The 26,682-nt window shown below is 46.5% G+C and overlaps 1 protein-coding gene across 1 annotated transcript; it reads left to right on the forward strand.

Moving 5' to 3' along the window:
- LOC120022034 (zinc finger protein 385D-like) lies at positions 1-26,682 on the forward strand. The gene is made up of 7 exons (XM_038965831.1): positions 1-51; positions 14,732-14,842; positions 16,984-17,137; positions 19,249-19,506; positions 19,991-20,172; positions 24,804-24,899; positions 26,313-26,682. Exons 1-7 carry the CDS (start codon positions 1-3, stop codon positions 26,553-26,555), a joined length of 1,095 nt encoding a protein of 364 aa, XP_038821759.1. The 3' UTR covers positions 26,556-26,682.

The following is a 26,682-nucleotide window of genomic DNA, read 5'->3' on the forward strand; positions in this document are numbered from 1 at the left end:
ATGGCGCTGAAGACCCTCCTCCCGTTCAGCCTGTTCCCTGGCTTCAGTGAAGTGAGTAGTACCACCATCACCATAGTTACAATGCTGTCAATCACTATGTTGTCATCACAGAAGATTGATGCCCCTACCACCCAGAGCCAAATATTTATATGTAAATATATGGCTCTGTTTCCACCTACACACTTGTGTAGATCTGAAGAGATTAGATGAGTAACCGGTGGTATTACTGGTATCTCTGCTTTACCCTTCTGATAGGCCAGGTGGAAATACCCCCTAAGGGTTGATTTGGGATTGGGCGCCTGTCACAATAATCCATATTGACACTGCGGTGACCTAGACTGACTCAGCTAAGGGCCACAACCATTGACAAAGAAAGGTGGGACTCTGCAGGATGATACTCGTCTAAAGGTTTGATCATCATGTCACACTGCAGAGACTGAAATCTGGTCAAACACAGCAGTTGAGAAACTCATTTATTACAGTACATGTCAGTTAACCATCTCCCATAAAGATTAGGTTAAAATCAACATGGATAAGTAATACACTATGGGCCTCCTGAGTGGCACAGCGGTCTAAGGCACTGCATTGCAGTGCTTGAGGCATCACTACAGACCTCGGTTTGATCCCAGGCTGTGACCTGGAGACCCATGAGGCGGCGCAAAATTGTTCTAGCGTCACCCGGGTTAGGGGAGGGTTTGGTCCAGTGTCGTCCGGGTTAGGGGAGGGTTTGGCCCATCGTCGTCCGGGTTAGGGGAGGGTTTGGTTCAGCGTCGTCCGGGTTAGGGGAGGGTTTGGCCCAGCGTCGTCCGGGTTAGGGGAGGGTTTGGCCCAGCGTCGTCCGGGTTAGGGGAGGGTTTGGCCCAGCGTCGTCCGGGTTAGGGGAGGGTTTGGTTCAGCGTCGTCCGGGTTAGGGGAGGGTTTGGTTCAGCGTCGTCCGGGTTAGGGAAGGGTTTGGCCCAGCGTTGTCCGGGTTAGGGGAGGGTTTGGCCCAGCGTCGTCCGGGTTAGGGGAGGGTTTGGCCGGCTGGGTTGTCCTTGTCCCATGGTGCTCTAGCAACTCCTGGGTGTCTGCAAGCTGACTGTGCGGCTTGGCAAGGTTTCGGGGACGCATGGCTCTCGACCTTCGCCTTTCCCGAGTCCGTACGGGAGTTGCAGCAATGGGACAAGACTGTAACTACCAATTGGATATCACAAAATTGAGGAGAAATAATACACTCTGTCCTCCATGGGCCCACCATGTGTGCAATTTTCTGTCCGCTTAAAAACTCTGAAATGCAGAGAAACAACATATCACTCTTAATATAGATGTATAAATTCAGACCTGACATACCATATGTTGTTAATTTGGTTTTTGTTGTTGTCTCTTAGTTAGTAGTACACAATTCTTTGACATTTCTCCACACATCCTGAGGTGAGCTTTACTCCAGTGGTTCCGCGGACCACCAGGGTACTGCAGGTGGTCTGTGATTATTATTATTATTATTTCTTTATTTTTTGCAGATTTTTGTTTATTATAGTTTTTTTTATTCCAAAAATAATAACAGTTGGGAGTATTAATGGTATTATAAGCAATGTTACATTACTTTTCACAATGTAAATTGTTAACAATAATAATAATCATAATAGGCCTTTCATTTGTTACATTCACTGCTAAAAATGGACTACATTTGGCCTCCCGAGTGGCGCAGCTGTCTAATGCACTGCACCGCAGTGTTGCGACGTCACTATTGCCGTGACGTCATACGGGTTAGGACAGGGTTTGGCCGGGGGGGGGGCTTTACTTGGTTCATCATGCTCTAGCGACTCCTTGTGGCGGTTCGGGCGCCTGCAGGCTGATTTCGGTTGTCAGTTAAACAGTGTTTCCTCCAACACATTGGTGCAGCTGGCTTCCGGGTTAGGCGAGTTGGTGTTAAGAAGCACGGTTTGGTGGGTCATGTTTCGGAGGACGCCTGACTCGACCTTTGCCTCTCCCGAGCCTATTGGGGAGTTGCAGCGATGATACAAGATCGTAATCATGAAATTGGGGAGAAAAAGGAAAAAAAATATATATATTTTCTGTAAAAAAATTCAGCAACTCTGTGAATGGTGGTCCTCAAGAGCTTTTGACAGTGATTTGGTGGCCCTGGAGAGCTTTTTACAGTGATTTGGTGGTCCTCAATTTTGTCCACGGAACAGAAAGGGGAACCGCTGCTCTACTCTGTTGTTTCCAGACCAAGGTTCTTATTAGAACTCTCTGTCCAGGACTTTCTATTAGAACTCTCTGTCCAGGTCTTTCAATTAGAACTCTCTGTCCATGTCTTTCTATTAGAACTCTCTGTCCAGGTCTTTCTATTAGAAATCTCTGTCCAGGTCTTTCAATTGGAACTCTCTGTCCAGGACTTTCTACTAGAACTCTCTGTCCAGGTCTTTCTATTAGAACTCTCTGTCCAGGATTTTCAATTAGAACTCTCTGTCCAGGACTTTCTATTAGAACTCTCTGTCCAGGACTTTCTATTAGTACTCTTTGTCCGGGTCTTTTTATTAGAACTCTCTGACCAGGTCTTTTTATTAGAACTCTCTGTCCAGGACTTTCAATTAGAACTCTCTGGCCAGGACTTTCTATTAGAACTCTCTGTCCAGGACTTTCAATTAGAACTCTCTGTCCGGGTCTTTTTATTAGAACTCTCTGTCCAGGTCTTTCTATTAGAACTCTCTGTCCAGGTCTTTTTATTAGAACTCTCTGTCCAGGTCTTTTTATTAGAACTCTCTGTCCAGGACTTTCTATTAAAACTCTCTGTCCAGGTCTTTTTATTAGAACTCTCTGTCCAGGACTTTCTATTAGAACTCTCTGTCCAGGTCTTTCTATTAGAACTCTCTGTCCAGGACTTTCTATTAGAACTCTCTGTCCAGGACTTTCTATTAGAACTCTCTGTCCAGGACTTTCTATTAGAACTCTCTGCCCAGGCACTCCATGTCCCCCCTCTCACTGCCTCCATGTCCCCCCCTCAGGCCCTCCATGTCCCCCTCTCACTTCCTTCATGTCCCCCTCTCACTCCCTCCATGTCCCCTCTCACTCCCTCCATGTCCCCCCTCTCACTCCCTCCATGTCCCCCCTCTCACTCCCTCCATGTCCCACCTTCACCCCCCCCCACTGCCTCCATGTACCCCCTCTCACTGCCTCCATGTCCCCTCACTCCCTCCATGTCCCACCTTCACCCCCCCTCACTGCCTCCATGTCCCCTCACTCCCTCCATGTCCCACCTTCACCCCCTCTCACTGCCTCCATGTCCCCCTCTCACTCCCTCCATGTCCCCCTCTCACACCCTCCATGTCCCCCCTCTCACTGCCTCCATGTCCCCCCTCTCACTCCCTCCATGTCCCTCCCTCTCACTCCCTCCATGTCTCCCCTCTTAACTGCCTCCATGTCCCCCCCTCTCACTGCCTCCATCTCCCCCCTCTCACCCCCTCCACGTCCCCCTTCTCACTCCCTCCATGTAACCCCTTACTCCCTCCATGTCCCACCTTCACCCCCCTCTCACTGCCTCCATGTCCCTCCTCTCACTCCCTCCATGTCCCACATTCACCCCCCTCTCACTGCCTCCATGTCCCACCTTCACCCACCTTCACCCCCTCTCACTGCCTCCATGTCCCCCTCTCACTCCCTCCATGTCCCCCTCTCATTCCCTCCATGTCCCCCCCTCACACCCTCCATGTCCCACCTTCACCCCCCTCTCACTCCTTCCATGTCCCCCCTCTCACTCCCTCCATGTCCCCCTCTCACTCCCTCCCTCCATCTCCCCCCTCTCACTCACTCAATGTCCCCCCTCTCACTGCCTCCATTTCCCCCTCTCTCTCCCTCCATGTCCCCCCTCTCACTCCCTCCCTCCATGTCCCCCCTCTCACTCCCTCCATGTCCCCCCCCACTCCCTCCATGTCCCACCTTCACCCCCCTCTCACTGCCTCCATGTCCCCCTTCTCACTCCCTCCATGTCCCCCCTCTCACTCTTTCCATGTCCCCCCTCTCACTCCTTCCCTCATTGTCCCCCCCTCTCATTGCCTCCATGTCCCCCCTCTCTCTCCCTCCATGTCCCCCCTCTCCCTCCCTCCATGTCCCCCTCTCACTGCCTCCATGTTCCCCTCTCACTCCCTCCATGTCCCCCCCTTACACCCTCCATGTCCCACCTTCACCCCCCTCTCACAACCTCCATGTCCCCCCTCTCACTCCCTCCATGTCCCCTCTCTCACTCCCTCCATGTCCACCCTCTCACTCCCTCCATGTCCCTCCTCTCCCTCCCTCCATGTCCCCCTCTCCCTTCCTCCATGTCCCTCCTCTCACTCCCTCCATGTCCCCCCTCTCACTCCCTCCATGTCCCCCCTCTTACTCCCTCCATGTCCCCCTTCTCTCTCTCTCCATTTCCCTCCTCTCACTCCCTCCATGTCCCCCCTCTCACTCCCTCTCACTCCCTCTCACTCCCTCCATGTCCCCCCTCACTCACTCCCTCCATGTCCCCCCTCTCACTCCCTCCATGTCCCCCCTCTCACTCCTTCCCTCCATGCCCCCCCTCTCACTCCCTCCATGTCCCCCTCTCACTCCCTCCATGTCCCCCCTCTCACTCCCTCCATGTCCCCCCTCTCACTCCCTCCATGCCCCCCCCCCACTCCCTCCATGTCCCACCTTCACCCCCCTCTCACTGCCTCCATGTCCCCCCTCTCATTCCTTCCATGTCCCCCCTCTCACTCCCTCCATGTCCCCCCTCTCTCTTCCTCCATGTCCCCCTCTCACTCCCTCCATGTCCCCTCTCTCACTGCCTCCATGTCCCCCTCTCACTCCCTCCATGTCCCCCCCCTCACACTCTCCATGTCCTACCTTCACCCCCCTCTCACTGCCTCCATGTCCCCCTTCTCACTCCCTCCATGTCCCCCCTCTCACTCCTTCCATATCCCCCCTCTCACTCCTTCCCTCCATGTCCCCCCCTCTCTCTCCTTCCATGTCCCCCCTCTCAATCCCTCCATGTCCCCCCCTCTTACTCCTTCAATGTTCCCCCTGTCCCCCTGTCCCCCCGTCTGTCTGTCTGTCCCCCCGTCTGTCTGTCTGTCTCCCCGTCTGTCTGTCTGTCCCCCCGTCTGTCCCCCCGTCTGTCTGTCTGTCCCCCCGTCTGTCTGTCTGTCTGTCCCCCCGTCTGTCTGTCTGTCCCCCGTCTGTCTCTCCCCCCGTCTGTCTGTCTGTCTGTCTGTCTGTCTGTCTGTCTGTCTGTCTGTCTGTCTGTCTGTCTGTCTGTCTGTCTGTCTGTCTGTCTGTATGGTGGTGTGTTGGTGTGTGATATGGTGATTGATCAGTAGGTTTTGCCAGAATGTTAATGAAACCTGGCTATGGTAATGGGGCTCCTCCCCCTCTCTCAAAAACAGCACTGATGATTTTAACCTGTGGGTGTTTCAGTTGTTAGTGTGTACAGTTTAGCTGAACCCTGGCTGCACTTTCCCTGTCAGTGTTTGTATTTGTTTGTGTGTGTGCGTGTAAGTGTGTTACTGTGCTATGTGTAACTGTTAGCATCTTGCCCAGGAGTCTGTAAGCGCATATACCCTCCAGCATGTATTTTTGTTTGGCGCCCACATGGGGTTGTCATGGTTACAGGAATGTGTGTGTGTCGTGTGCCAAGCAGCACGTCTAAAGGGGAGGGATTGATGGGTTGTTTGGCGTGTTGTGTCGTGTTTCTTTTGGGAAAGGGAGAGAGGGGTGCCATAGTGTCCTAAGTGGCCTCTTCGTGAGTTGAGAGAGTTAAGCAAACACTCACTCATACATTTCAGTTCAGTTCCACATGAAATACTGACGTTGTCTAATAACAGTCAAGAGATGTAATAACAGTCAAGAATGATTACCGTACAAAAGAACCGCCATCCTTCTGAATGTACTCCGATTCAACCAGAGCCGTACTGACCACTCTCTCTGTCCAGATAACTCATAGTACTGACTGTACTGACCACTCTCTCTGTCCAGATAACTCATAGTACTGACTGTACTGACCACTCTCTCTGTCCAGATAACTCATAGTACTGACTGTACTGACCATGATCATCTCAGACTCAGAACTGTGTCTGGCAGCTCCCTCAGAGGGACCAGGAAGTGGGAACTGCAGTACAGCGGTGTTCATGCTATGCATGATGTGTTTCTGTCTACTGACACGTAGCCCTTAACTCTCTTTCCTACAGCACATTAAATAAACAAAGACAGGTTATAGGAGGGATGGAGAGAATGACAGGTGACATTTGTAAGTGTGAAAAGAGGAAGATACTGTATGTATATACGGACAGAGAGAGAGAGAAAAGGAGAGAAATTCAAATCAAAAATCAAATCAAATCTATTTATAAAGCCCTTCTTACGTCAGATGATACATCCGGACCTCTGGCAGTCTCTATGGGGATACCACAGGGTTCAATTCTCAGGCCGACTCTTTTCTCTGTATATATCAATGATGTTGCTCTTGCTGCGGGCGATTCCCTGATCCACCTCTACGCAGACGACACCATTTTGTATACTTCTGGCCCTTCCTTGGATACTGTGTTAACTAACCTCCAAACAAGCTTCAATGCCATACAACACTCCTTCCGTGGCCTCCAACTGCTCTTAGTAAAACCAAATGCATGCTTTTCAACCGTTCGCTGCCCGCACCCGCCCGACTAGCATCACTACCCTTAGAATATGTGGACAACTACAAATACCTAGGTGTCTGGCTAGACTGTAAACTCTCCTTCCAGACTCATATTAAACATCTCCAATCCAAAATCAAATCTAGATTCGGCTTTCTATTTAGCAGCAAAGCCTCCTTCACTCACGCCGCCAAACTTACCCTCGTAAAACTGACTATCCTACCGATCCTCGACTTCAGTGATGTCATCTACAAAATAGCTTCCAATACTCTACTCAGCAAACTGGATGCAGTCTATCACAGTGCCATCCGTTTTGTCACCAAAGCCCCATATACCACCCACCACTGCGACCTGTATGCTCTAGTCGGCTCACCAACTTTTTTTCCCTCACCAACTTTAAACATCAGCTATCTGAGCAGCTAACCGATCGCTGCAGCTGTACAAAGTCCATCTGTAAATAGACCACCCAATCTACCTACCTACCTCATCATTTTATTTACTTTTCTGCTCTTTTGCACACCAGTATCTCTACTTGCACATCATCATCTGCTAATTTATCGCTCCAGTGTTAATCTGCTAAATTGTAATTATTCGCTCCTATGGCCTATTTATTGCCTTACCTCCTCATGCCTTTTGCACACACTGTATATAGACTTTATTTATTTTTTCTACTGTGTCATTGACTTGTTTATTGTGTTAATGGCTTGTTTATTGTTTACTCCATGTGTAACTCTGTATTGTTATCTGTGTCACACTGCTTTGCTTTATCTTGGCCAGGTCGCAGTTGTAAATGAGAACTTGTTCTCAACTAGCCTACCTGGTTAAATAAAGATAAAATAAAAAATATCTCAAAGTGCTGTACAGAAACCCAGCCTAAAACCCCAAACAGCAAGCAATGCAGATGTAGAAGCACGGTGGCTAGGAAAAACTCCCTAGAAAGGCAGGAACCTAGGAAGAAACCTAGAGAGGAACCAGGCTCTGAGTGGTGGCCAGTCCTCTTCTGGCTGTGCTGGGTGGAGATTATAACAGAACATGGCCAAAATGTTCAAATGTTCATAGATGACCAGCAGGGTCAAATAATAATAATCACAGTGGTTGTCGAGGGTGCAACAGGTCAGCACCTCAGGAGTAAATGTCAGTGTAAAAGAGAAAGAGAGTGATTGGTTAGAGTTGGGAGAGTGATAGGTTAGGGTTGAGAGGAGAGTGTAGAGTGATGGGTTAGGGTTGAGAGGAGAGTGTAGACTGATGGGTTAGGGTTGAGAGGAGAGTGTAGAGTGATGGGTTAGGGTTGAGAGGAGAGTGTAGACTGATGGGTTAGGGTTGAGAGGAGAGTGTAGAGTGATGGGTTAGGGTTGAGAGGAGAGTGTAGAGTGATGGGTTAGGGTTGAGAGGAGAGTGTAGACTGATGGGTTAGGGTTGAGAGGAGAGTGTAGAGTGATGGGTTAGGGTTGAGAGGAGAGTGTAGAGTGATGGGTTAGGGTTGAGAGGAGAGTGTAGAGTGATGGGTTAGGGTTGAGAGGAGAGTGTAGAGTGATGGGTTAGGGTTGAGAGGAGAGTGTAGAGTGATGGGTTAGGGTTGAGAGGAGAGTGTAGAGTGATGGGTTAGGGTTGAGAGGAGAGTGTAGAGGGATGAGTTAGGGTAAGGGTTGAGGGGGGAGAGTGTAGAGTGATGGTTGAGGAGAGAGTGTAGTGATGGGTAAGGGTTGAGGGGAGAGTGTAGAGTGATGGTTGAGGAGAGAGTGTAGAGTGATGGGTTAGGGTTGAGGGGAGAGTGTAGAGTGGTAAGGGTTGAGGGGAGATTGTAGAGTGATGGTTGAGGGGAGAATGTAGAGTGATGGGTTAGGGTTGAGGGGAGAGTGTAGAGTGATGGGTTAGGGTTGAGGGGAGAGTGTAGAGTGATGGTTGAGGGGAGAGTGTAGAGTGATGGGTTAGGGTTGAGGGGAGAGTGTAGAGTGATGGTTGAGGGGAGAGTGTAGAGTGATGGGTTAGGGTTGAGGGGAGAGTGTAGAGTGATGGGTTAGGGTTGGGGGAGAGGGTAGAGTGATGGGTTAGGGTTGAGGGGAGAGTGTAGAGTGATGGGTTAGGGTAAGGGGAGAGTGTAGAGTGATGGGTTAGGGTTGAGGGGAGAGTGTAGAGTGATGGTTGAGGGGAGAGTGTAGAGTGATGGGTTAGGGTAAGGGGAGAGTGTAGAGTGATGGGTTAGGGTAAGGGGAGAGTGTAGAGTGATGGTTGAGGGGAGAATGTAGAGTGATGGGTTGGGGTTGAGGGGAGAGTGTAGAGTGATGGGTTAGGGTTGAGGGGAGAGTGTAGAGTGATGGTTGAGGGGAGAATGTAGAGTGATGGGTTAGGGTAAGGGGAGAGTGTAGAGTGATGGGTTAGGGTAAGGGGAGAGTGTAGAGTGATGGGTTAGGGTTAGGTTTAGAGGAAGAGTATGATGGGGAGAGCTGAATGTGACATTGATGAGACAGAAACATAGGAGGTGAGAAAGGGGAGGGAGGGGGTAAAGGAGTTGATTTATATGAATTCATGTATTATGTTTGTAAAATGTGAAGGAAAAAAAACTTTCATAAATAATTCTTAAACAAAACCAGTAAAGGAGTGGGTCAGAGAGCTATGTGTTTAAAGATGATCATGTAAAAGTTAAGTTAAGGAGTGAAGAGGGTTCATATTGGAGCAGACGGGGTGGAATGTGGAGTGCTAGATCAGAGAGGGGTCAGAAGGGTTGACGGTACTAAAGGGTTAGGAGGGTGGTGAAGGGTTGGAAGGGGGGGTGCTGAAGAGTTAGTAGGTGGGGAGTGGGGCCTTAAGGTCACAGTGTCACGACCCGGTGCGAGAAACAGTCACTAATAATCGTCAGAACCCAGAAGATGAGGCAGACACAGCAGTACTAGAGATGGTGGTTTAATTAAAGAACAAAATCTTCAGGCAAAGAAACTAAATCCACAATGTCCAAAAATAAAGCCAAGAGGCACAAAGTGGAAATCCTCCAAAATACAAAAGAAACTCCACAAAGTGGTAAAAAACAGCAGGGAAAAACAAACCTCAAAAGACTACTCAAATAATACACAAGAACTAAACCAGAGAACCTCTGGAAAATCCAACAAGAGAAATATCTATATAAAACAAGGCTTGGGCTGGGGCTGGGTGCTAACTTACAAACACTGAGCAAGGAACTGAGGAACACACAGGGTTTAAATACTAACAAGGGAATGACCTACAGGTGCAAACAATAATTAGAGCAAGAAAAACAAAAGGTACAAAAAAGGTGCAATGGGGACATCTAGTGACCAAAACCCGAACAGTCATGGCCAAAACCTGAAACACAGAGTACATGATAGAAGACAGCAGAGGAGAAAGGCTTAGAGCAGACACACACACACACACACACTTGCTTGTGTATACAGGAGCACATAACAGGCTTAATAATGTATCATCACAGTAGGAATCAGGAGCACATAACAGGCTTAATAATGTATCATCACAGTAGGAATCAGGAGCACATAACAGGCTTAATAATGTATCATCACAGTAGGAATCAGGAGCACATAACAGGCTTAATAATGTATCATCACAGTAGGAATCAGGAGCACATAACAGGCTTAATAATGTATCATCACAGTAGGACCTCAGAAGCACATAACAGGCTTAATAATGTATCATCACAGTAGGAATCAGGAGCACATAACAGGCTTAATAATGTATCATCACAGTAGGACCTCAGAAGCACATAACAGGCTTAATAATGTATCATCACAGTAGGACCTCAGAAGCACATAACAGGCTTAATAATGTATCATCACAGTAGGACCTCAGACGCACATAACAGGCTTAATAATGTATCATCACAGTAGGACCTCAGAAGCACATAACAGGCTTAATAATGTATCATCACAGTAGGAATCGGGAGCACATAACAGGCTTAATAATGTATCATCACAGTAGGACCTCAGAAGCACATAACAGGCTTAATAATGTATCATCACAGTAGGACCTCAGAAGCACATAACAGGCTTAATAATGTATCATCACAGTAGGAATCAGGAGCACATAACAGGCTTAATAATGTATCATCACAGTAGGAATCAGGAGCACATAACAGGCTTAATAATGTATCATCACAGTAGGAATCAGGAGCACATAACAGGCTTAATAATGTATCATCACAGTAGGAATCAGGAGCACATAACAGGCTTAATAATGTATCATCACAGTAGGAATCAGGAGCACATAACAGGCTTAATAATGTATCATCACAGTAGGACCTCAGAAGCACATAACAGGCTTAATAATGTATCATCACAGTAGGACCTCAGAAGCACATAACAGGCTTAATCATGTATCATCACAGTAGGAATCAGGAGCACATAACAGGCTTAATAATGTATCATCACAGTAGGAATCAGAAGCACATAACAGGCTTAATAATGTATCATCACAGTAGGACCTCAGAAGCACATAACAGGCTTAATAATGTATCATCACAGTAGGACCTCAGAAGCACATAACAGGCTTAATCATGTATCATCACAGTAGGAATCAGGAGCACATAACAGGCTTAATGTGTCATCACAGTAGGAACTCAAGCCCCTTTCTTCCCACATCCACACTGTCCCTCCAGTTGGAAGGAATTCACCCCTAGGTAAAAAGTGCATAATGGAAGAAAACATAATTTTATAAGTACAGTCTCCTTAGTTTGACAGCCTCGTGATAGAAGTCCTGTTCTATGGTTTGTTATGGTTCATTATTAGAAGGATGCTAAATCCAGGAAAGTGTTGTGCATGTTTAGTTTTGCAGCGCTCTCCATCACACACACTCACACACACACACTCTCCACATCTCCATTCTCCCACCAGATGGCCTTTGAAGACGTGACTTACAGCCTCTCTGAATATCAGTGTTGTTTTACTGCTCGTTCCGTTTTACACCGCAGGTCATTGTTTTGTTTTGCTTCAGAAAGCCCATTCCCCTTTTATTGGAGTGTCTGCTTATTAAAACCCCACTATAGGTTAAGACCAGAAACACGCACGCACACACACACACAAGCATACACACACACAAGCACACACACACACACACAAACACACACACAAACACATACACAAACACAGTGTGATAGCAGGTCAAGTCCAGAAACACACAGTGAGATAATGATACAGCACACCAGGCCCAGGCAGTTTTGCTCTCCGTTTTATCACTCGTTTCTACACTCTGGCACTCCACTGGAGGAGAGAGTTCTGTGGCTGTATCTCTGCCCAGTGGTTGTTACATCTTATACAGGAGGAGGGAGAGGAGAGAGTTCTGTGGCTGTATCTCTACCCAGTGGTTGTTACATTTTATACAGGAGGAGGGAGAGGAGAGAGTTCTGTGGCTGTATCTCTACCCAGTGGTTGTTACATTTTATACAGGAGGAGGGAGAGGAGAGAGTTCTGTGGCTGTATCTCTACCCAGTGGTTGTTACATTTTATACAGGAGGAGGGAGAGGAGAGAGACAGGAGAAGGGAGACAAAGTCAGTTAATTAACAAAATCAAACAATATTTTATTTAACTATAAGATTTCAGATTTAATAAAAAAAGTATCTATTGTGATCTGGCCAAGTGGTGAATTGTATTCCTCTACACTCATAGAAAAAAAGAGTTCCAAAGGGGTTCTTTGACTGTCCTCTTAGGACACCCAGTAACTCTGCATAAGGATGTCTGACCACCACTTCCCTACTCTTCCCTACTAAATGGGTTCTTCGGCTGTCCCCATAAGATAACCCTTTGAAGGACCCTTTTTGATTCCAGGTAGAACCTTTTTGGTACCATGTAGAACTCTTTTGGTTCCCATCTAGATCCTGTAAAGCAAAAGGGTTCTACCTGGAACCGAAACCAAAAAGGCATTACTGTGAGCTCAACCGCCCCATTGGCCAAGCAAGCAAACATTTCATGAAGAACGGACATGAAACGAGACAGGAACAGCGTCAGCAAACTAATAATACAGACAAAAAACAATCAATGCAGCAGCGGGGAACAGAGCTGGGAACTGACAAATATAGGGGAGGAAATAAACAAATGATGAGTGAGTCCAGGTGAGTCCAATATCGCTGATGCGCGTGACGAGGGAAGGCAGGTGTGCGTAATGGATAATAGGAGTGAGTGATGCAGAGCAGTCTGGCGCCCTCAAGCTCCGGGGGGGGGGGGGGGGGAGCAGGAGCAGCCGGGGCACCACCGGCGTCCCACCTTGGCGAACCGGCCGAGACATGGGCGCTGGGCAAGACGGTTGGGGTGTAGAAGCCCGACGAACCGTCAGGAGCGTGGGAGCCGGCTGAGGTAAGACGCCTGTAGATCAAATCAAATGTATTTATATAGCCCTTCTTACATCAGCTGATATACAAAGTGCTGTACAGAAACCCAGCCTAAAACCCCAAACAGCAAGCAATGCAGGTGTAGAAGCACGGTGGCTAGGAAAAACTCCCTAGAAAGGCCAAAACCTAGGAAGAAACCTAGAGAGGAACCAGGCTATGAGGGGTGATGCAGGCTAGATCCCGCTGCAGCGAGGGAGACGTGATGCAGGGCAACCTGGCACCCTCGAGCGCCAGGAGGGGAAGAGCGGGAGCAGTCGTGACAGTACCCCCCCCCCCCCCCCTCTTGGGGCACCACCCGGCATCCCACCTGGGCGAACCGGCCGAGACATGGGCGCTGGGCAAGCCGTTTGGGGCGTGGAAGCCCGACGAACCGACAGGGGCATGGGAGCCTGGCGATCCAGCTGAGGCATGGGAGTCTAACATCCAGCTGAGACAAGACGCCTGTCGATCCCGCTGCAGAGAGGGAGCCCGACAATCCAGCGGACGGGATGGAAACCTGCCGAGAAAACTCCTGGACCGGCTGGGCGAACAAGAACTGACGATCCTGCTGAGGCCCGACGTGGGATGGGCGCCGTCCGAGCCAACCGGGGAAAGGAAACCTCTCGAGCCAGCTAGGGTGTGAAAGCCCAACGAGCTGGCTAGGCACCCCCGGTTCCATCGGTGGCGACCCAGAGCCGATGTCACCATACCAACTGGAACGCCAGTACTCCCCGATGCTTCGTATGAAGGCTGATGCATTGATTGTTTTGTCTTTGTTTTCTTGTATGCTGACGCTGTTCCTGTCTCGTTCTATGTCCGTTCCTCATTAAATGTTTGACTCCCCGTACCTGCTTCGCCTCTCCAGCGTCAACTCATGTGACACTATCCTCCACTAACTGAGCTACAGAGGACCGTTTCAGGTCTCCTTCCTCAACATTGACCTCTTGCTTAACCCTAGTCTTAACCCTACTCTTAAGCCTACTCTTAACCCTAGTCTTAACCATACTCTTAACCCTAGTCTTAACCCTAGTCTTAACCTTACTCTTAACCTTACTCTTAACCCTAGTCTTAACCTTACTCTTAACCCTAGTCTTCACCCTAGTCTTAACCCTAGTCTTAACCCTGGTCTTAACCCTACTCTTAACCCTAGTCTTCACCCTAGTCTTAACCCTAGTCTTCACCCTAGTCTTCACCCTACTCTTAACCCTAGTCTTAACCCTACTCTTAACCCTAGTCTTAACCCTAGTCTTAACCCTATTCTTAACCCTAGTCTTCACCCTAGTATTCACCCTATTCTTAACCATAGTCTTAACCCTAGTCTTAACCCTATTCTTAACCCTAGTCTTAACCCTAGTCTTTTCCCTAGTCTTAACCCTAGTCTTAACCCTAGTCTTAACCCTATTCTTAACCCTAGTCTTCACCCTAGTATTCACCCTATTCTTAACCCTAGTCTTAACCCTAGTATTCACCCTATTCTTAACCCTAGTCTTAACCCTAGTCTTAACCCTATTCTTAACCCTAGTCTTAACCCTAGTCTTTTCCCTAGTCTTAACCCTAGTCTTTTCCCTATCCATACCACATTTTCTCTCTTGTTTGGTTTGGGAAGGTAGGCATTGGTCACCATCTGTTATAAGTAAAGGAAGGACCATTACTCTAAGCTTGTTTAAGTCTGGGAGCATTTGAGGTACTCTAACATTGAACTCTTGCTAAACCTTTGCTCCTGCCTTAGTCTCTGCCCTAGCCATAGCACAGTAATTCACCACCTCTTCACTCTTGTTCTTGCAGATGGACCGCATTCACAAAATGCTGATTGGTCCAGGGGTTGGGCTAGCCACGCCCCCTATGAGGAAACCCAGCTCATCGTGTGTTGTGTGCCGACTGAGGTTCAACTCGGAGGTAGGCAGAGTTTGACCTCATAAAGGGCAGTACCAGGGATGCTTGAGAACTCTACTGTCTCAACACAGTATTTGGCTGTTCCCATAGGAAAACCTTTTTTGGTTCCAGGTAGAACCCTTTTTGGTTCCAGGTAGAAATCTTTTGGGTTCCTACATGGAACCCAAAATAGATCTACCTGGAACCAAAAGGGTTCTACACTGAACAAAAACATAAACGCAACATGTAAAGTGTTGGTCCCATGTTTCATGAGCTGAAATGAAAGATCCCATAAATTTTCCATACGCACAAAATGCTTATTTCTCTCAAATTGTGAGCACAAATGTGTTGAGCATTTCTTCTTTGCCTAGATAATCCATCCACCTGACAGGTGTGACATATCAAGAAGGTAATTAAACAGCATGATCATTACATGTTCATTTCTCTCCCATAAGCCGCCTCCAATGTCGATTTAGAGAATTTGGCAGCATAACTACGTCAGCCCAGGACCTCAACATCCGGCTTCTTCACCTGCAGGATCGTCTGAGACCAGCCACCTGGACAGCTGATGAAACTGTGGGTTTGCACAACCAAAGAATTTCTGCACAAACTGTCAGAAACCGCCTCATGGAAGCTCATCTGTGTGCTAGTCATCCTCACCAGGGTCTTGACTTGACAGCAGTTCGGTGTCGTAACTGACTTCAGTGGGCAAATGCTCACCTTCGATGGCCACTAGCACGCTGGAAAAGTGTGCTCGTCATGGATGAATCCCGGTTTCAACTGCACTGGGCAAATGGCAGGCAGCGTGTATGGCGTCATATGGGCGAGAGGTTTGATGATGTCAACGTTGTGAACAGATTGCCCCATGGTGGCGGTGAGGTTATGGTATGGGCAGGCATAAGCTAAGGACAACGAACACAATTGCATTTTATCAATGGCACTTTGAATGCAGGCCCATTGTTGTGCATTTCATCCACCGCCATCATCTCATTTTTCAGCATGCTAATGCACGGCCCCATGTCGCAAGGATCTGCACACAATTTCTGGAAGCTGAAAATGTCCCATTTCTTCCATGGTCTGCATACTCACCAGACATGTCACCCATTGAGCATGTTTGGGATGCTCTGGATTGACGTGTACGACAGCGTGTTCCAGTTCCGACAATATCAAGAAACTTCACACATCCATTGAAGAGGAGTGGAACATTCCACAGGCCACAATCAACACCCTGATCAACTCTATGTGTCTCGCTGTATGAGGCAAATGGTGGTCACACCAGATACTGACTGGTTTTCTGATCCACGCCTCTCCCTATTTTTTAAAGGTATCTGTGACCAACAGTTTTCCTAGTCATGTGAAATCCACAGATTAGGGACTAATACATTTATTTCAATTGACTGATTTCCTTATATGAACTTTAACTCAGTAAAATCTTAGAAATTGTTGCATGTTGTGTTTATATTTTAGTTCAGTGTACATGGAACCGAAAAGCGTTCTTCAGAGGGTTCTTCAAAGCGTTATCCTATGGGGACAGCCAATTAACCCTTTTAGGTTGTAGATGGCACCTCGTGCCTGGTCTATCTCAACATGCAGGGATTGTCAAATGTGTTATTGAGTTATTTTATTAGGATCCACATGATCTGTTCTAAAAGCAGCTACTCTTCCTGGGGAATATGCAAGTGTTGTGTGGGTGTAAACCGTGTGAGCGCAGGCTTGAAATAATGGATGAAGTGTATGAGATGAAATTCTCTGAGAGTTTATTTATAAATTGCTCTGGATAAGAGTGTCTGCTAACTGACGAAACTGTAATAATGTTAGATATCTGGCTTGACCCTGTGGCTATATGACTTGATGAGTTGAGAACATATTACTGCATAGTCATTGGGCTTCTTGTTGTATCTTGTGTGACTCTGTGATTCTGGTTCTATTGTCTCTCTCTGTGTAGAGTCAGGCCTCATCCCATTACAGTGGTTCTGGTTCTATTGTCTCTCTCTGTGTAGAGCCAGGCCTCATCCCATTACAGTGATTCTGGTTCTATTGTCTCTCTCTGTGTAGAGCCAGGCCTCATCCCATTACAGTGGTTCTGGTTCTATTGTCTCTCTCTGTGTAGAGTCAGGCCTCATCCCATTACAGTGGTTCTGGTTGTATTGTCTCTCTCTGTGTAGAGTCAGGCCTCATCCCATTACAGCGGTACCAAACACTTCAAGAGGCTCAAAGCCCTCGACCCACTGGACTGCAAGACCAGAGCCCCTGATGCAGTCAGCAAGAGCCCTGTCTCTCCCTGCCCTGTGCCACCCAGCTCAGACTACAGTTCAACAGGTTGGTGTGTGTGTGTGCCAGGGGGGAGAAAGGGTAGACAGAGAGAGAGGGATGATGTGTGTGAGCATGTGTGTGTGCGCGTGCATGCGTGAATGAGTGCACGCGTTAAGGGTGTGTGTGTGTATGTACGTGCACGTGTGCGTGTGTGCGTGCGTTCAAGGGTGTATTTGTAAATATGTGCTGACATCAAACACATAAAGGCTCCTTGTAGCTTTGATCATGCAGAGCATCCCTTCTAACAGACCCTGCGTTTCCTGTCACCACTCCCTATCTCTTTGATGTGTGAGGAAGCCTCTTGTCTGTCTATCCTCACTGCCATATAGAGCAGATGGACTAAAACGCTGAAAGGCATTCAACTCTCCTCTCTCTACATGACCCTGTATACATGTAGACACACATTTTCACCTATGAGTCTTTAGCGGTCCAAACGCAGCACTTTGCTTGTGTGTCTGTAACACATGCAGATGTGGGAGTATGTGTGTCTGTAACATATGCAGATGGGGGAGTATGTGTGTCTGTAACATATGCAGATGTGGGAGTATGTGTGTCTGTAACATATGCAGATGTGGGAGTATGTGTGTCTGTAACATATGCAGATGTGGGAGTATGTGTGTCTGTAACATATGCAGATGTGGGAGTATGTGTGTCTGTAACATATGCAGATGTGGGAGTATGTGTGTCTGTAACATATGCAGATGTGGGAGTATGTGTGTCTGTAACATATGCAGATGGGGGAGTATGTGTGCGGGCGTTTGCGTTGTTTGTTAATGTATGCATGCCTCAGAGTATGTCTATCTACATGAGTAGGCGTGATCATATGTGTTGTGGGGTGTTATAGAGGAAGAGTCTATTCATTTGACTTCATGCCATAGTGATAGAGTGAGCAAGTTTTTCTATTTAGTGTGGAAGGAACAGGGGAGCTTTGTGATGATTACTTTGCCAAACAGCCTTATTGCCGTTTTAGAGAGACAGTCAATGACAATAAAGAAGCGCTAACAGGCCTAATCACCATTAACACATGACCTACTATGGGGTTCCCCTCTGGGGAAGCCCTTCCGCTCCAGGTCCGTCTCACTGCAGATAATGGACCGTAATCATTTCAAGCCGAAGCCTTTAATTTTCCCACTCTGAAAAATGGAAGCAGATTCCCATGGGAAATCTTTGGTTATTACTGAGATTACAGAGGCTAATGAATCTCATAAACACTGTTGCTGGTTTCTCTGTCTCAGTGAGTTATGGTAAAAGTTGAGAGACTTGGTCTGCTTCCCAAATGGCACCCTTTCCCTACATAGTGCACCATGGGCCCTGGTCAAAAGTGGTACACTTGTTAGAGAATAGGGTGCTATTTGGGATGCAGGCCCGCAGTAGTAACCAGCATTAGATGCAGGCCTGCAGTAGTAACCAGCATTAGATGCAGGCCTGCAGTAGTAACCAGCATTAGATGCAGGCCTCCAGTAGTAACCAGCATTAGATGCAGGCCTGCAGTAGTAACCAGCATTAGATGCAGGCCTGCAGTAGTAACCAGCATTAGATGCAGGCCTGCAGTAGTAACCAGCATTAGATGCAGGCCTGCAGTAGTAACCAGCATTAGATGCAGGCCTGCAGTAGTAACCAGCATTAGATGCAGGCCTCCAGTAGTAACCAGCATTAGATGCAGGCCTGCAGTAGTAACCAGCATTAGATGCAGGCCTGCAGTAGTAACCAGCATTAGATGCAGACCAGCAGCAGTAACCAGCATTAGATGCAGGCCTCCAGTAGTAACCAGCATTAGATGCAGGCCTGCAGTAGTAACCAGCATTAGATGCAGACCAGCAGCAGTAACCAGCATTAGATGCAGGCCTGCAGTAGTAACCAGCATTAGATGCAGGCCTGCAGTTGTAACCAGCATATTTTAGAGGTTGATGATGGCGAGAACTTAACTTATCCCTCCTTTCTCTCTCACCACCACTATCACACACACAAACACTCTCCTCACTAATTCACCACTTAACACACTCAAATTCGGTTTCATTCTACGATGGGAGGGATAAACTTGTATAGATTTCACTCATCCCCAAAAAATGATGTTAGCCTTATTACAATGCTCTATTATATTCTATTATTCTGTGTAGATGTCACATTCGGACCCGTGTTTTCACCACCCTCTGCCTCTGGGGTGGCGCCATCGACCTGCAGCCCAGCAGTTTCGATGGAGACGCCCACTGATCCCTCTCTGTCGCCCTGTCCCATGGTGGAGAAGGAGAAGGAGATGGAAGGAGCGGTGGAGGAGGTCGGAGAGTCAGAGGAAGAGAAGGCTAAGAGACTGCTCTACTGTTCTCTCTGCAAGGTGGCCGTCAACTCTTCATCCCAGCTACAGGCTCACAACAGCGGTGAGAATGAAGCATCACTGACCTATGTGTGTGTGTGTGTGTGTGTGTGTGTGTGTGTGTGTGTGTGTGTGTGTGTGTGTGTGTGCGTGCGTGCGCGCGCGTGCGTGCGTGCGTGCGTGCGTGCGTGCGTGCGTGCGTGCGTGTTTGTGTGCGTGTTTGCGTGCGTGCGTATTTGTGTGTGTCATCATCATGCTGCAACAAGTCCGTCTTCTTAATCAATCAAAGACGTCTACAGAGCTCAGGGCTCTTATCTGATCAATACCACACCAATCAATCACTCCCTCCCTTCCCCTAAGGCCGAGGCCATTACTGCCATCTTGATCTGACAGGTAAAGTGTATGTTAGGACAGGGCCTCTCTCTTGTCATCATCTCCATTTACACTGAGATGCACCTTTATGTAGTAGCCAGATGTCCCACTTTGTTAATACTTAGTTGGCGTCTCTGCTTCTAACCTTTGACCCATCTGACCTTTCACCCTGTCAGGCACGAAACACAAAACAATGCTGGAGGCCAGGAGCGGCGACGGAGCCATAAAGTCATTCCCCAGGTCAGGGGTCAAAGCCAAGCTGGCCCCTCCCACCGAGGTGTCAACGGGGCTCCAGAACAAAACTTTCCACTGTGAGATCTGCGATGTTCACGTCAACTCCGAGACACAACTCAAACAGGTTAGTTATATACTTTATGTCAACTCCCAGACACAACTCAAACAGGTTAGTTATATACTTTATGTCAACTCCGAGACACAACTCAAACAGGTTAGTTATATACTTTATGTCAACTCCCAGACACAACTCAAACAGGTTAGTTATATACTTTATGTCAACTCCGAGACACAACTCAAACAGGTTAGTTATATACTTTATGTCAACTCCGAGACACAACTCAAACAGGTTAGTTATATACTTTATGTCAACTCCGAGACACAACTCAAACAGGTTAGTTATATACTTTATGTCAACTCCGAGACACAACTCAAACAGGTTAGTTATATACTTTATGTCAACTCCGAGACACAACTCAAACAGGTTAGTTATATACTTTATGTCAACTCCGAGACACAACTCAAACAGGTTAGTTATATACTTTATGTCAACTCCGAGACACAACTCAAACAGGTTAGTTATTTACTTTATGTCAACTCCCAGATACAACTCAAACAGGTTAGTTATTTACATTATGTCAACTCCGAGACACAACTCAAACAGGTTAGTTATTTACTTTATGTCAACTCCCAGATACAACTCAAACAGGTTAGTTATTTACATTATGTCAACTCCGAGACACAACTCAAACAGGTTAATTATACACAGCAACTCCCAGACACAACTCAAACAGGTTATTTATATGCTGAATGTCAACTCTGAGATACAACTCAAACAGGTTAGTTATACATGTCAACTCCGATACACAGCTCAAACAGGTTAGTTATATAGTGTATGTCAACTGCGAGACACAGCTGAAACAGGCGAGTGAAATACAGGTTGAGTGTAACAGCATTCAAAGAAACACAAAACAAATATATGAAGGTAAGCATCAGGTTGTGTTGGTACAAATGTGTTGTACTGGTTGTTGTAAGTTGAAATGTTTAGGGTTTATATAAGGCCAGGTGCTTATGAATATTCATCAGTTCATTAGACATGGTTTGGACTGATTGGTAATAACCATCTGTCTGTGTACGCCACTCAAAATCAAATCCTCCCTTTTATAAATATTTATACATTTAGAAGGCCAAGAACAAATGTACATTACAGAGATGAGAGGAAAAACTTTAATTAGGTGTAGTGTTTCTTTCATTTCCTGTGGCCTGATGAATCTATGATTTAGACTGAGCCATGTGGCCTGATGAATCTATGATTTAGACTGACCCATGTGGCCTGATGAATCTATGATTTAGACTGACCCATGTGGCCTGATGAATCTATGATTTAGACTGACCCATGTGGCCTGATGAATCTATGATTTAGACTGAGCCATGTGGCCTGATGAATCTATGATTTAGACTGAGCCATGTGGCCTGATGAATCTATGATTTAGACTGACCCATGTGGCCTGATGAATCTATGATTTAGACTGAGCCATGTGGCCTGATTAATCTATGATTTAGACTGAGCCATGTGGCCTGATGAATCTATGATTTAGACTGAGCCATGTGGCCTGATGAATCTATGATTTAGACTGAGCCATGTGGCCTGATGAATCTATGATTTAGACTGACCCATGTGGCCTGATGAATCTATGATTTAGACGGACCCATGTGGCCTTATGAATCTATGATTTAGACTGACCCATGTGGCCTGATGAATCTATGATTTAGACTGAGCCATGTGGCCTCATCTCTCTCTCTCAAGTTCAAGCTGCTTTACTAGCCTGAAAAACATTGCGTCAATAGTGCCAAATAAACAATGTATACAATATATGTATACAATATACATTGTAATAATAGAATCTCTCTCTCTCTCTCTCTCTCTCTCTCTCTCTCTCTCTCTCTCTCTCTCTCTCTCTCTCTCTCTCTCTCTCTCTCTCTCTCTCTCTACTTTTCTCACTCTCCATCCCTCTCTGTCTCTCACTCTCAGTGTCTCTCTGTCTCTCTCTCTCTCGGTGTCTCTCTGTCTCTCTCTATCTCTCTCTCTGCCCCTCTCTCTCTATCTCTTTCTCTTTCTCTCTCTCTTTCTCAAGTTAATTCAATGGGTTTTATTGGCATGGGAAACATATGTTTACATTGCCAAAGCAAGTGAAATAGATAATAAACAAAAGTGAAATAAACAGTCAAAAATTATTTATTTATCTAGGCAAGTCAGTTAAGAACCTCTAATTCCTCCCAAACCCGGATCCGGGAGCACCCCCATCAGTAAAAAAGCTGACTAGCATAGCCTAGCATAGCGTCACAAGTAAATACTAGCATCTAAATATCATTAAATCACAAGTCCAAGACACCAGATGAAAGATACACATCTTGTGAATCCAGCCATCATTTCTGATTTTTAAAATGTTTTACAGGGAAGACACAATATGTAAATCTATTAGCTAACCACGTTAGCAAAAGACACCACTTTTTTTACTCCACCAGTTTTTTACTCCATCAGTAGCTATCACAAATTCGACCAAATAAAGATATAAATAGCCACTAACCAAGAAACAACTTCATCAGATGACAGTCTGATAACATATTTATTGTATAGCATATGTTTTGTTAGAAAAATGTGCATATTTCAGGTATAAATCATAGTTTACCATTGCAGCCACCATCACAACTCTCACCAAAGCGACTAGAATAACTACAGAGAGCAACGTGTATTACCTAATTACTCATCATAAAACATTTCTTAAAAATACACAGCGTACAGCAATTGAAAGACACAGATCTTGTGAATCCAGACAATATTTCAGATTTTCTAAGTGTTTTACAGCGAAAACACAATATAGCGTTATATTAGCTTACCACAATAGCAAACATCACAACAGCATTGATTCAAGCCAAACATAGCGATAACGTATAAACCACCAAAAGATATACATTTTTTCACTAACCTTCTCAGAATTCTTCAGATGACAGTCCTATAACATCATATTACACAATGCATATAGAGTTTGTTCGAAAATGTGCATATTTAGCGGCACAAATCGTGGTTATACAATGTGATTAGTGGCCAAAACGTCAAGCAATCTGTCCGGCGCCATCTTGGAGAGGCACCTATTCTAATCGAAAACTATTCATACACTTGACTAAAAAATACAAGTTGGACAGCAAATGAAAGATAAATTAGTTCTTAATGCAATCGCTGTGTTAGATTTTTAAAATTAACGTTACTGCGCAATACAGCGTGCGCTAAAGCGAGACCGCACCATAATTCATGGTGGAATTATTATTTGACATTTGTCAACATAAGTACGAATTAACAGCATAAAGACTGCTTACTATTAGCTGAGCTTCCATCAGAATCTTGGGCAAGGTGTCCTTTCTCCAGAACAATCGTCTTTTGGTTGAAAGATGTCCTCTTCTCCTGTCGAAATAGCAGCTAACGATAGCCACCCACTGGAGAAGTGTCCAACTCGTGAAAGCGCATGACAAAGAAATCCCAGAAAATCGCAATAAACTGCTATAAACTGCTATAAGTCGGTTTAAATTAACTACCTTATGATGTCTTTAACACCTATAACGAATAAAAACATGACCGGAGATATAGAACTACTAAAACGAAAGCGTTTGCAGGACGCCATTGTGATGTCTTCTTGCGCCAGGCGCACCGTTGAAAAGGACGGTACTTCCGTTCCACGGTCTTATATAGGGTCCCAGATTGCGCAATCCACTCCATTCAAATTCTCACCGCTTACTGACATCTAGAGGAAGACGTATGCAGTGCATGTAGCCCGATGGCTTACATGGGGACTTATAAACTGACCTCAGAACAGGGACCTCGATTTCTGAAATCTCACTCCCTGACAGGAAATGTGCTGCAGAATGAGTTCTGTTTCACTCAGAGAAATAATTCAAACGGTTTTAGAAACTAGAGAGTGTTTTCTATCCAATAGTAATAATAATATGCATATTGTACGAGCAAGAATTGAGTATGAGGCAGTTTAATTTGGGAACTCATTTTTACAAAGTCGAAATGGCGCCCCCATAGGCTCAAGAGGTTATTAAGAACAAATTCTTATTTACAAAGATGGCCTACACCGACCAAACTCGGACGATGCTGGGCCAATTGTGCGCTGTGATCAATTGTGCGCTGTGATACACAGATACATACAGTCTGGTTTTGAACCAGGTTGTCTGTAGTGACGCCTCTAGCACTGAGATGCAGTGTCTTAGACCGCTGCACCACTTGGGAGCCCATTAAAAGTAAACATTACACTCACAAAATGTCTAAGAAATAGAGACATTTCAAATGTCATACTATGGCTATATACAGTGTTAAAGTTCAAGTACGAAAGGGAAAATAAATGAACTTTTATTGTGGTAACAGGTCACAAATGTTGCTGCTGTGATGGCACACTGTAGTGTACATATGGGAGTTTTACAAAATTGGTTTTGTTTTCAAATTCGTTGTGGATCTGTGTAATCTGATAGAAATATGTGTCTCTAATATGGTCATACATTTGGCTGGAGGTTAGGAAGTGCAGCTCAGTTTCCACCTCATTTTGTGGGCAGTGCGCAGATAGCCTGTCTTCTCTTGAGAGCCGGGTCTGCCTACGGCGGCCTTTCTCAATAGCAAGTCTGTACATAGTCAAAGTTTTCCTTAAGTTTGGGTCTCTCTCTGTGTCTGCCTCTGTCTACCCCCCCCCCCCCTCTCCTCAGCACATCAAAAGTAGAAGACATAAAGACCGAGCAGCAGGGAAGCCAGCCAAGCCCAAGTTTAGCCCGTATGGTCTACCGCCCCAACGCAACCAGTCAGTGAGTACCACATTATTGTATTATCAAATCAAATCAAATTGTATTTGTCACATGCACCGAATACAACAGATGTAGACCTTACCGTGAAATGCTTACTTACAAGCCCTTAACCAGCAATACAGTTCAAGAAATAGAGTTAAGAAAATATTGACTAAATAAACAAAAGTTTAAAAAATCAAATCAAATCAAAAAGTAACACAAAAAAATTACATAACAATAATGAGGCTATATACAGGGGGTACCGGTACCGAGTCAATGTGCAGGGGTACAAGTTAGACGAGGTAAACAGAGATTAGCAGCAGTGTAAAACAGGGGGGGGGGGGGGGTTAATGTAAATAGTCCGGGTGGCCATTTGATTATGGTTCAGCAGTCTTATGGCTTGGGGGTAGAAGCTGTTAAGGTGCCTTTTAGTCCTAGACTTGGCACTCCGGTACTGCTTGCCGTGCGATAGCAGAGAGAACAGTCTATGATTTGGGTGACTGGAGTCTTTGACAATTTTTTGGGCCTTCCTCTGACACCGCCGAGTAAACAGGTCTTGGATGTCAGGAAGCTTGGCCCCAGTGATGTACTGGGCTGTAAACACTACCCTCTGTATCGCCTTACGGTCAGATGCCGAGCAGTTGCCATACCAGGTGGTGATGCAACCAGTCAGGATGCTCTCGATGGTGCAGCTGTAGAACTTTTTGAAGATCTGTGGACCCATGCGAAATCTTTTCTGTCTCCTGAGGGAGAATAGGCGTTGTTGAGCCCTCTTCACGACTGTATTGGTGTGTTTGGACCATGATAGTTCGTTGGTGATGTGGACACCAAGGAACTTTAAACTCTCGTCCCGTTCCACTTCAGCCCCGTTGATGTTAATGGGGGCCGGTTCGGCCCTCCTTTTCCTATAGTCCACGGACAGCTGCTTTGTCTTGCTCACATTGAGGGAGAGGTTGTTGTCCTGGCAACCACACTGCCAGGTCTCTGACCTCCTCCCTATAGGCTGTCTCATCTTTGAGGGAGAGGTTGTTGTCCTGGCACCACACTGCCAGGTCTCTGACCTCCTCCCTATAGGCTGTCTCATCGTTGAGGGAGAGGTTGTTGTCCTGGCACCACACTGCCAGGTCTCTGACCTCCTCCCTATAGGCTGTCTCATCGTTGAGGGAGAGGTTGTTGTCCTGGCACCACACTGCCAGGTCTCTGACCTCCTCCCCATAGGCTGTCTCATCGTTGTCGGTGATCAGGCCTACCAGTGTTGTGTCGTCAGCAAACTTAATGATGGTGTTGGAGTCGTGCTTAGCCACGCAGTCGTGGCAGTACTTTACTGGAGGTTTTGTTGTGGACTGATTGTGGAACGTGTGATAGCTGTATGGTGGTGATCAGACTGTAGAACAGTTGTAGAAAGATTTTGATCATGTTGTTTGTGGTTTCCAGGTTGGGATCGCTCTGAGGAAGGAGCAGGACTTGGCGAAGCCTCTCGCCTCGTGCCTCTTACAGCGCCATCTCTCCCTTGCTGCTGCTGCTGCCATGGCAACCCTGTCCCCGTTTCATTTGCGCCCTGCCCCTACACCTGGCCCTGCCCTCTTTCAGATTCAGGCCCTCCCCCAGACCTTGTTACATCCCGCCCCAGGACCTTTCCGTACGGCACATACATCAGTTCTGTTCTCACCGTACTGACCCAGACCTGCACCAGACTTGGCCCATACCTGACCCAGACCCGTATCAGATGGACCAAAACCCAACAGAACCTGTGGGACCAGTGCAGACAAATTATGGTCTGAAAAGTGTGCATGTGTGTGTTTGT

The sequence above is a fragment of the Salvelinus namaycush genome, chromosome 27 (genome assembly GCF_016432855.1).
Source record: "Salvelinus namaycush isolate Seneca chromosome 27, SaNama_1.0, whole genome shotgun sequence".
NCBI lineage: Eukaryota > Metazoa > Chordata > Actinopteri > Salmoniformes > Salmonidae > Salvelinus > Salvelinus namaycush.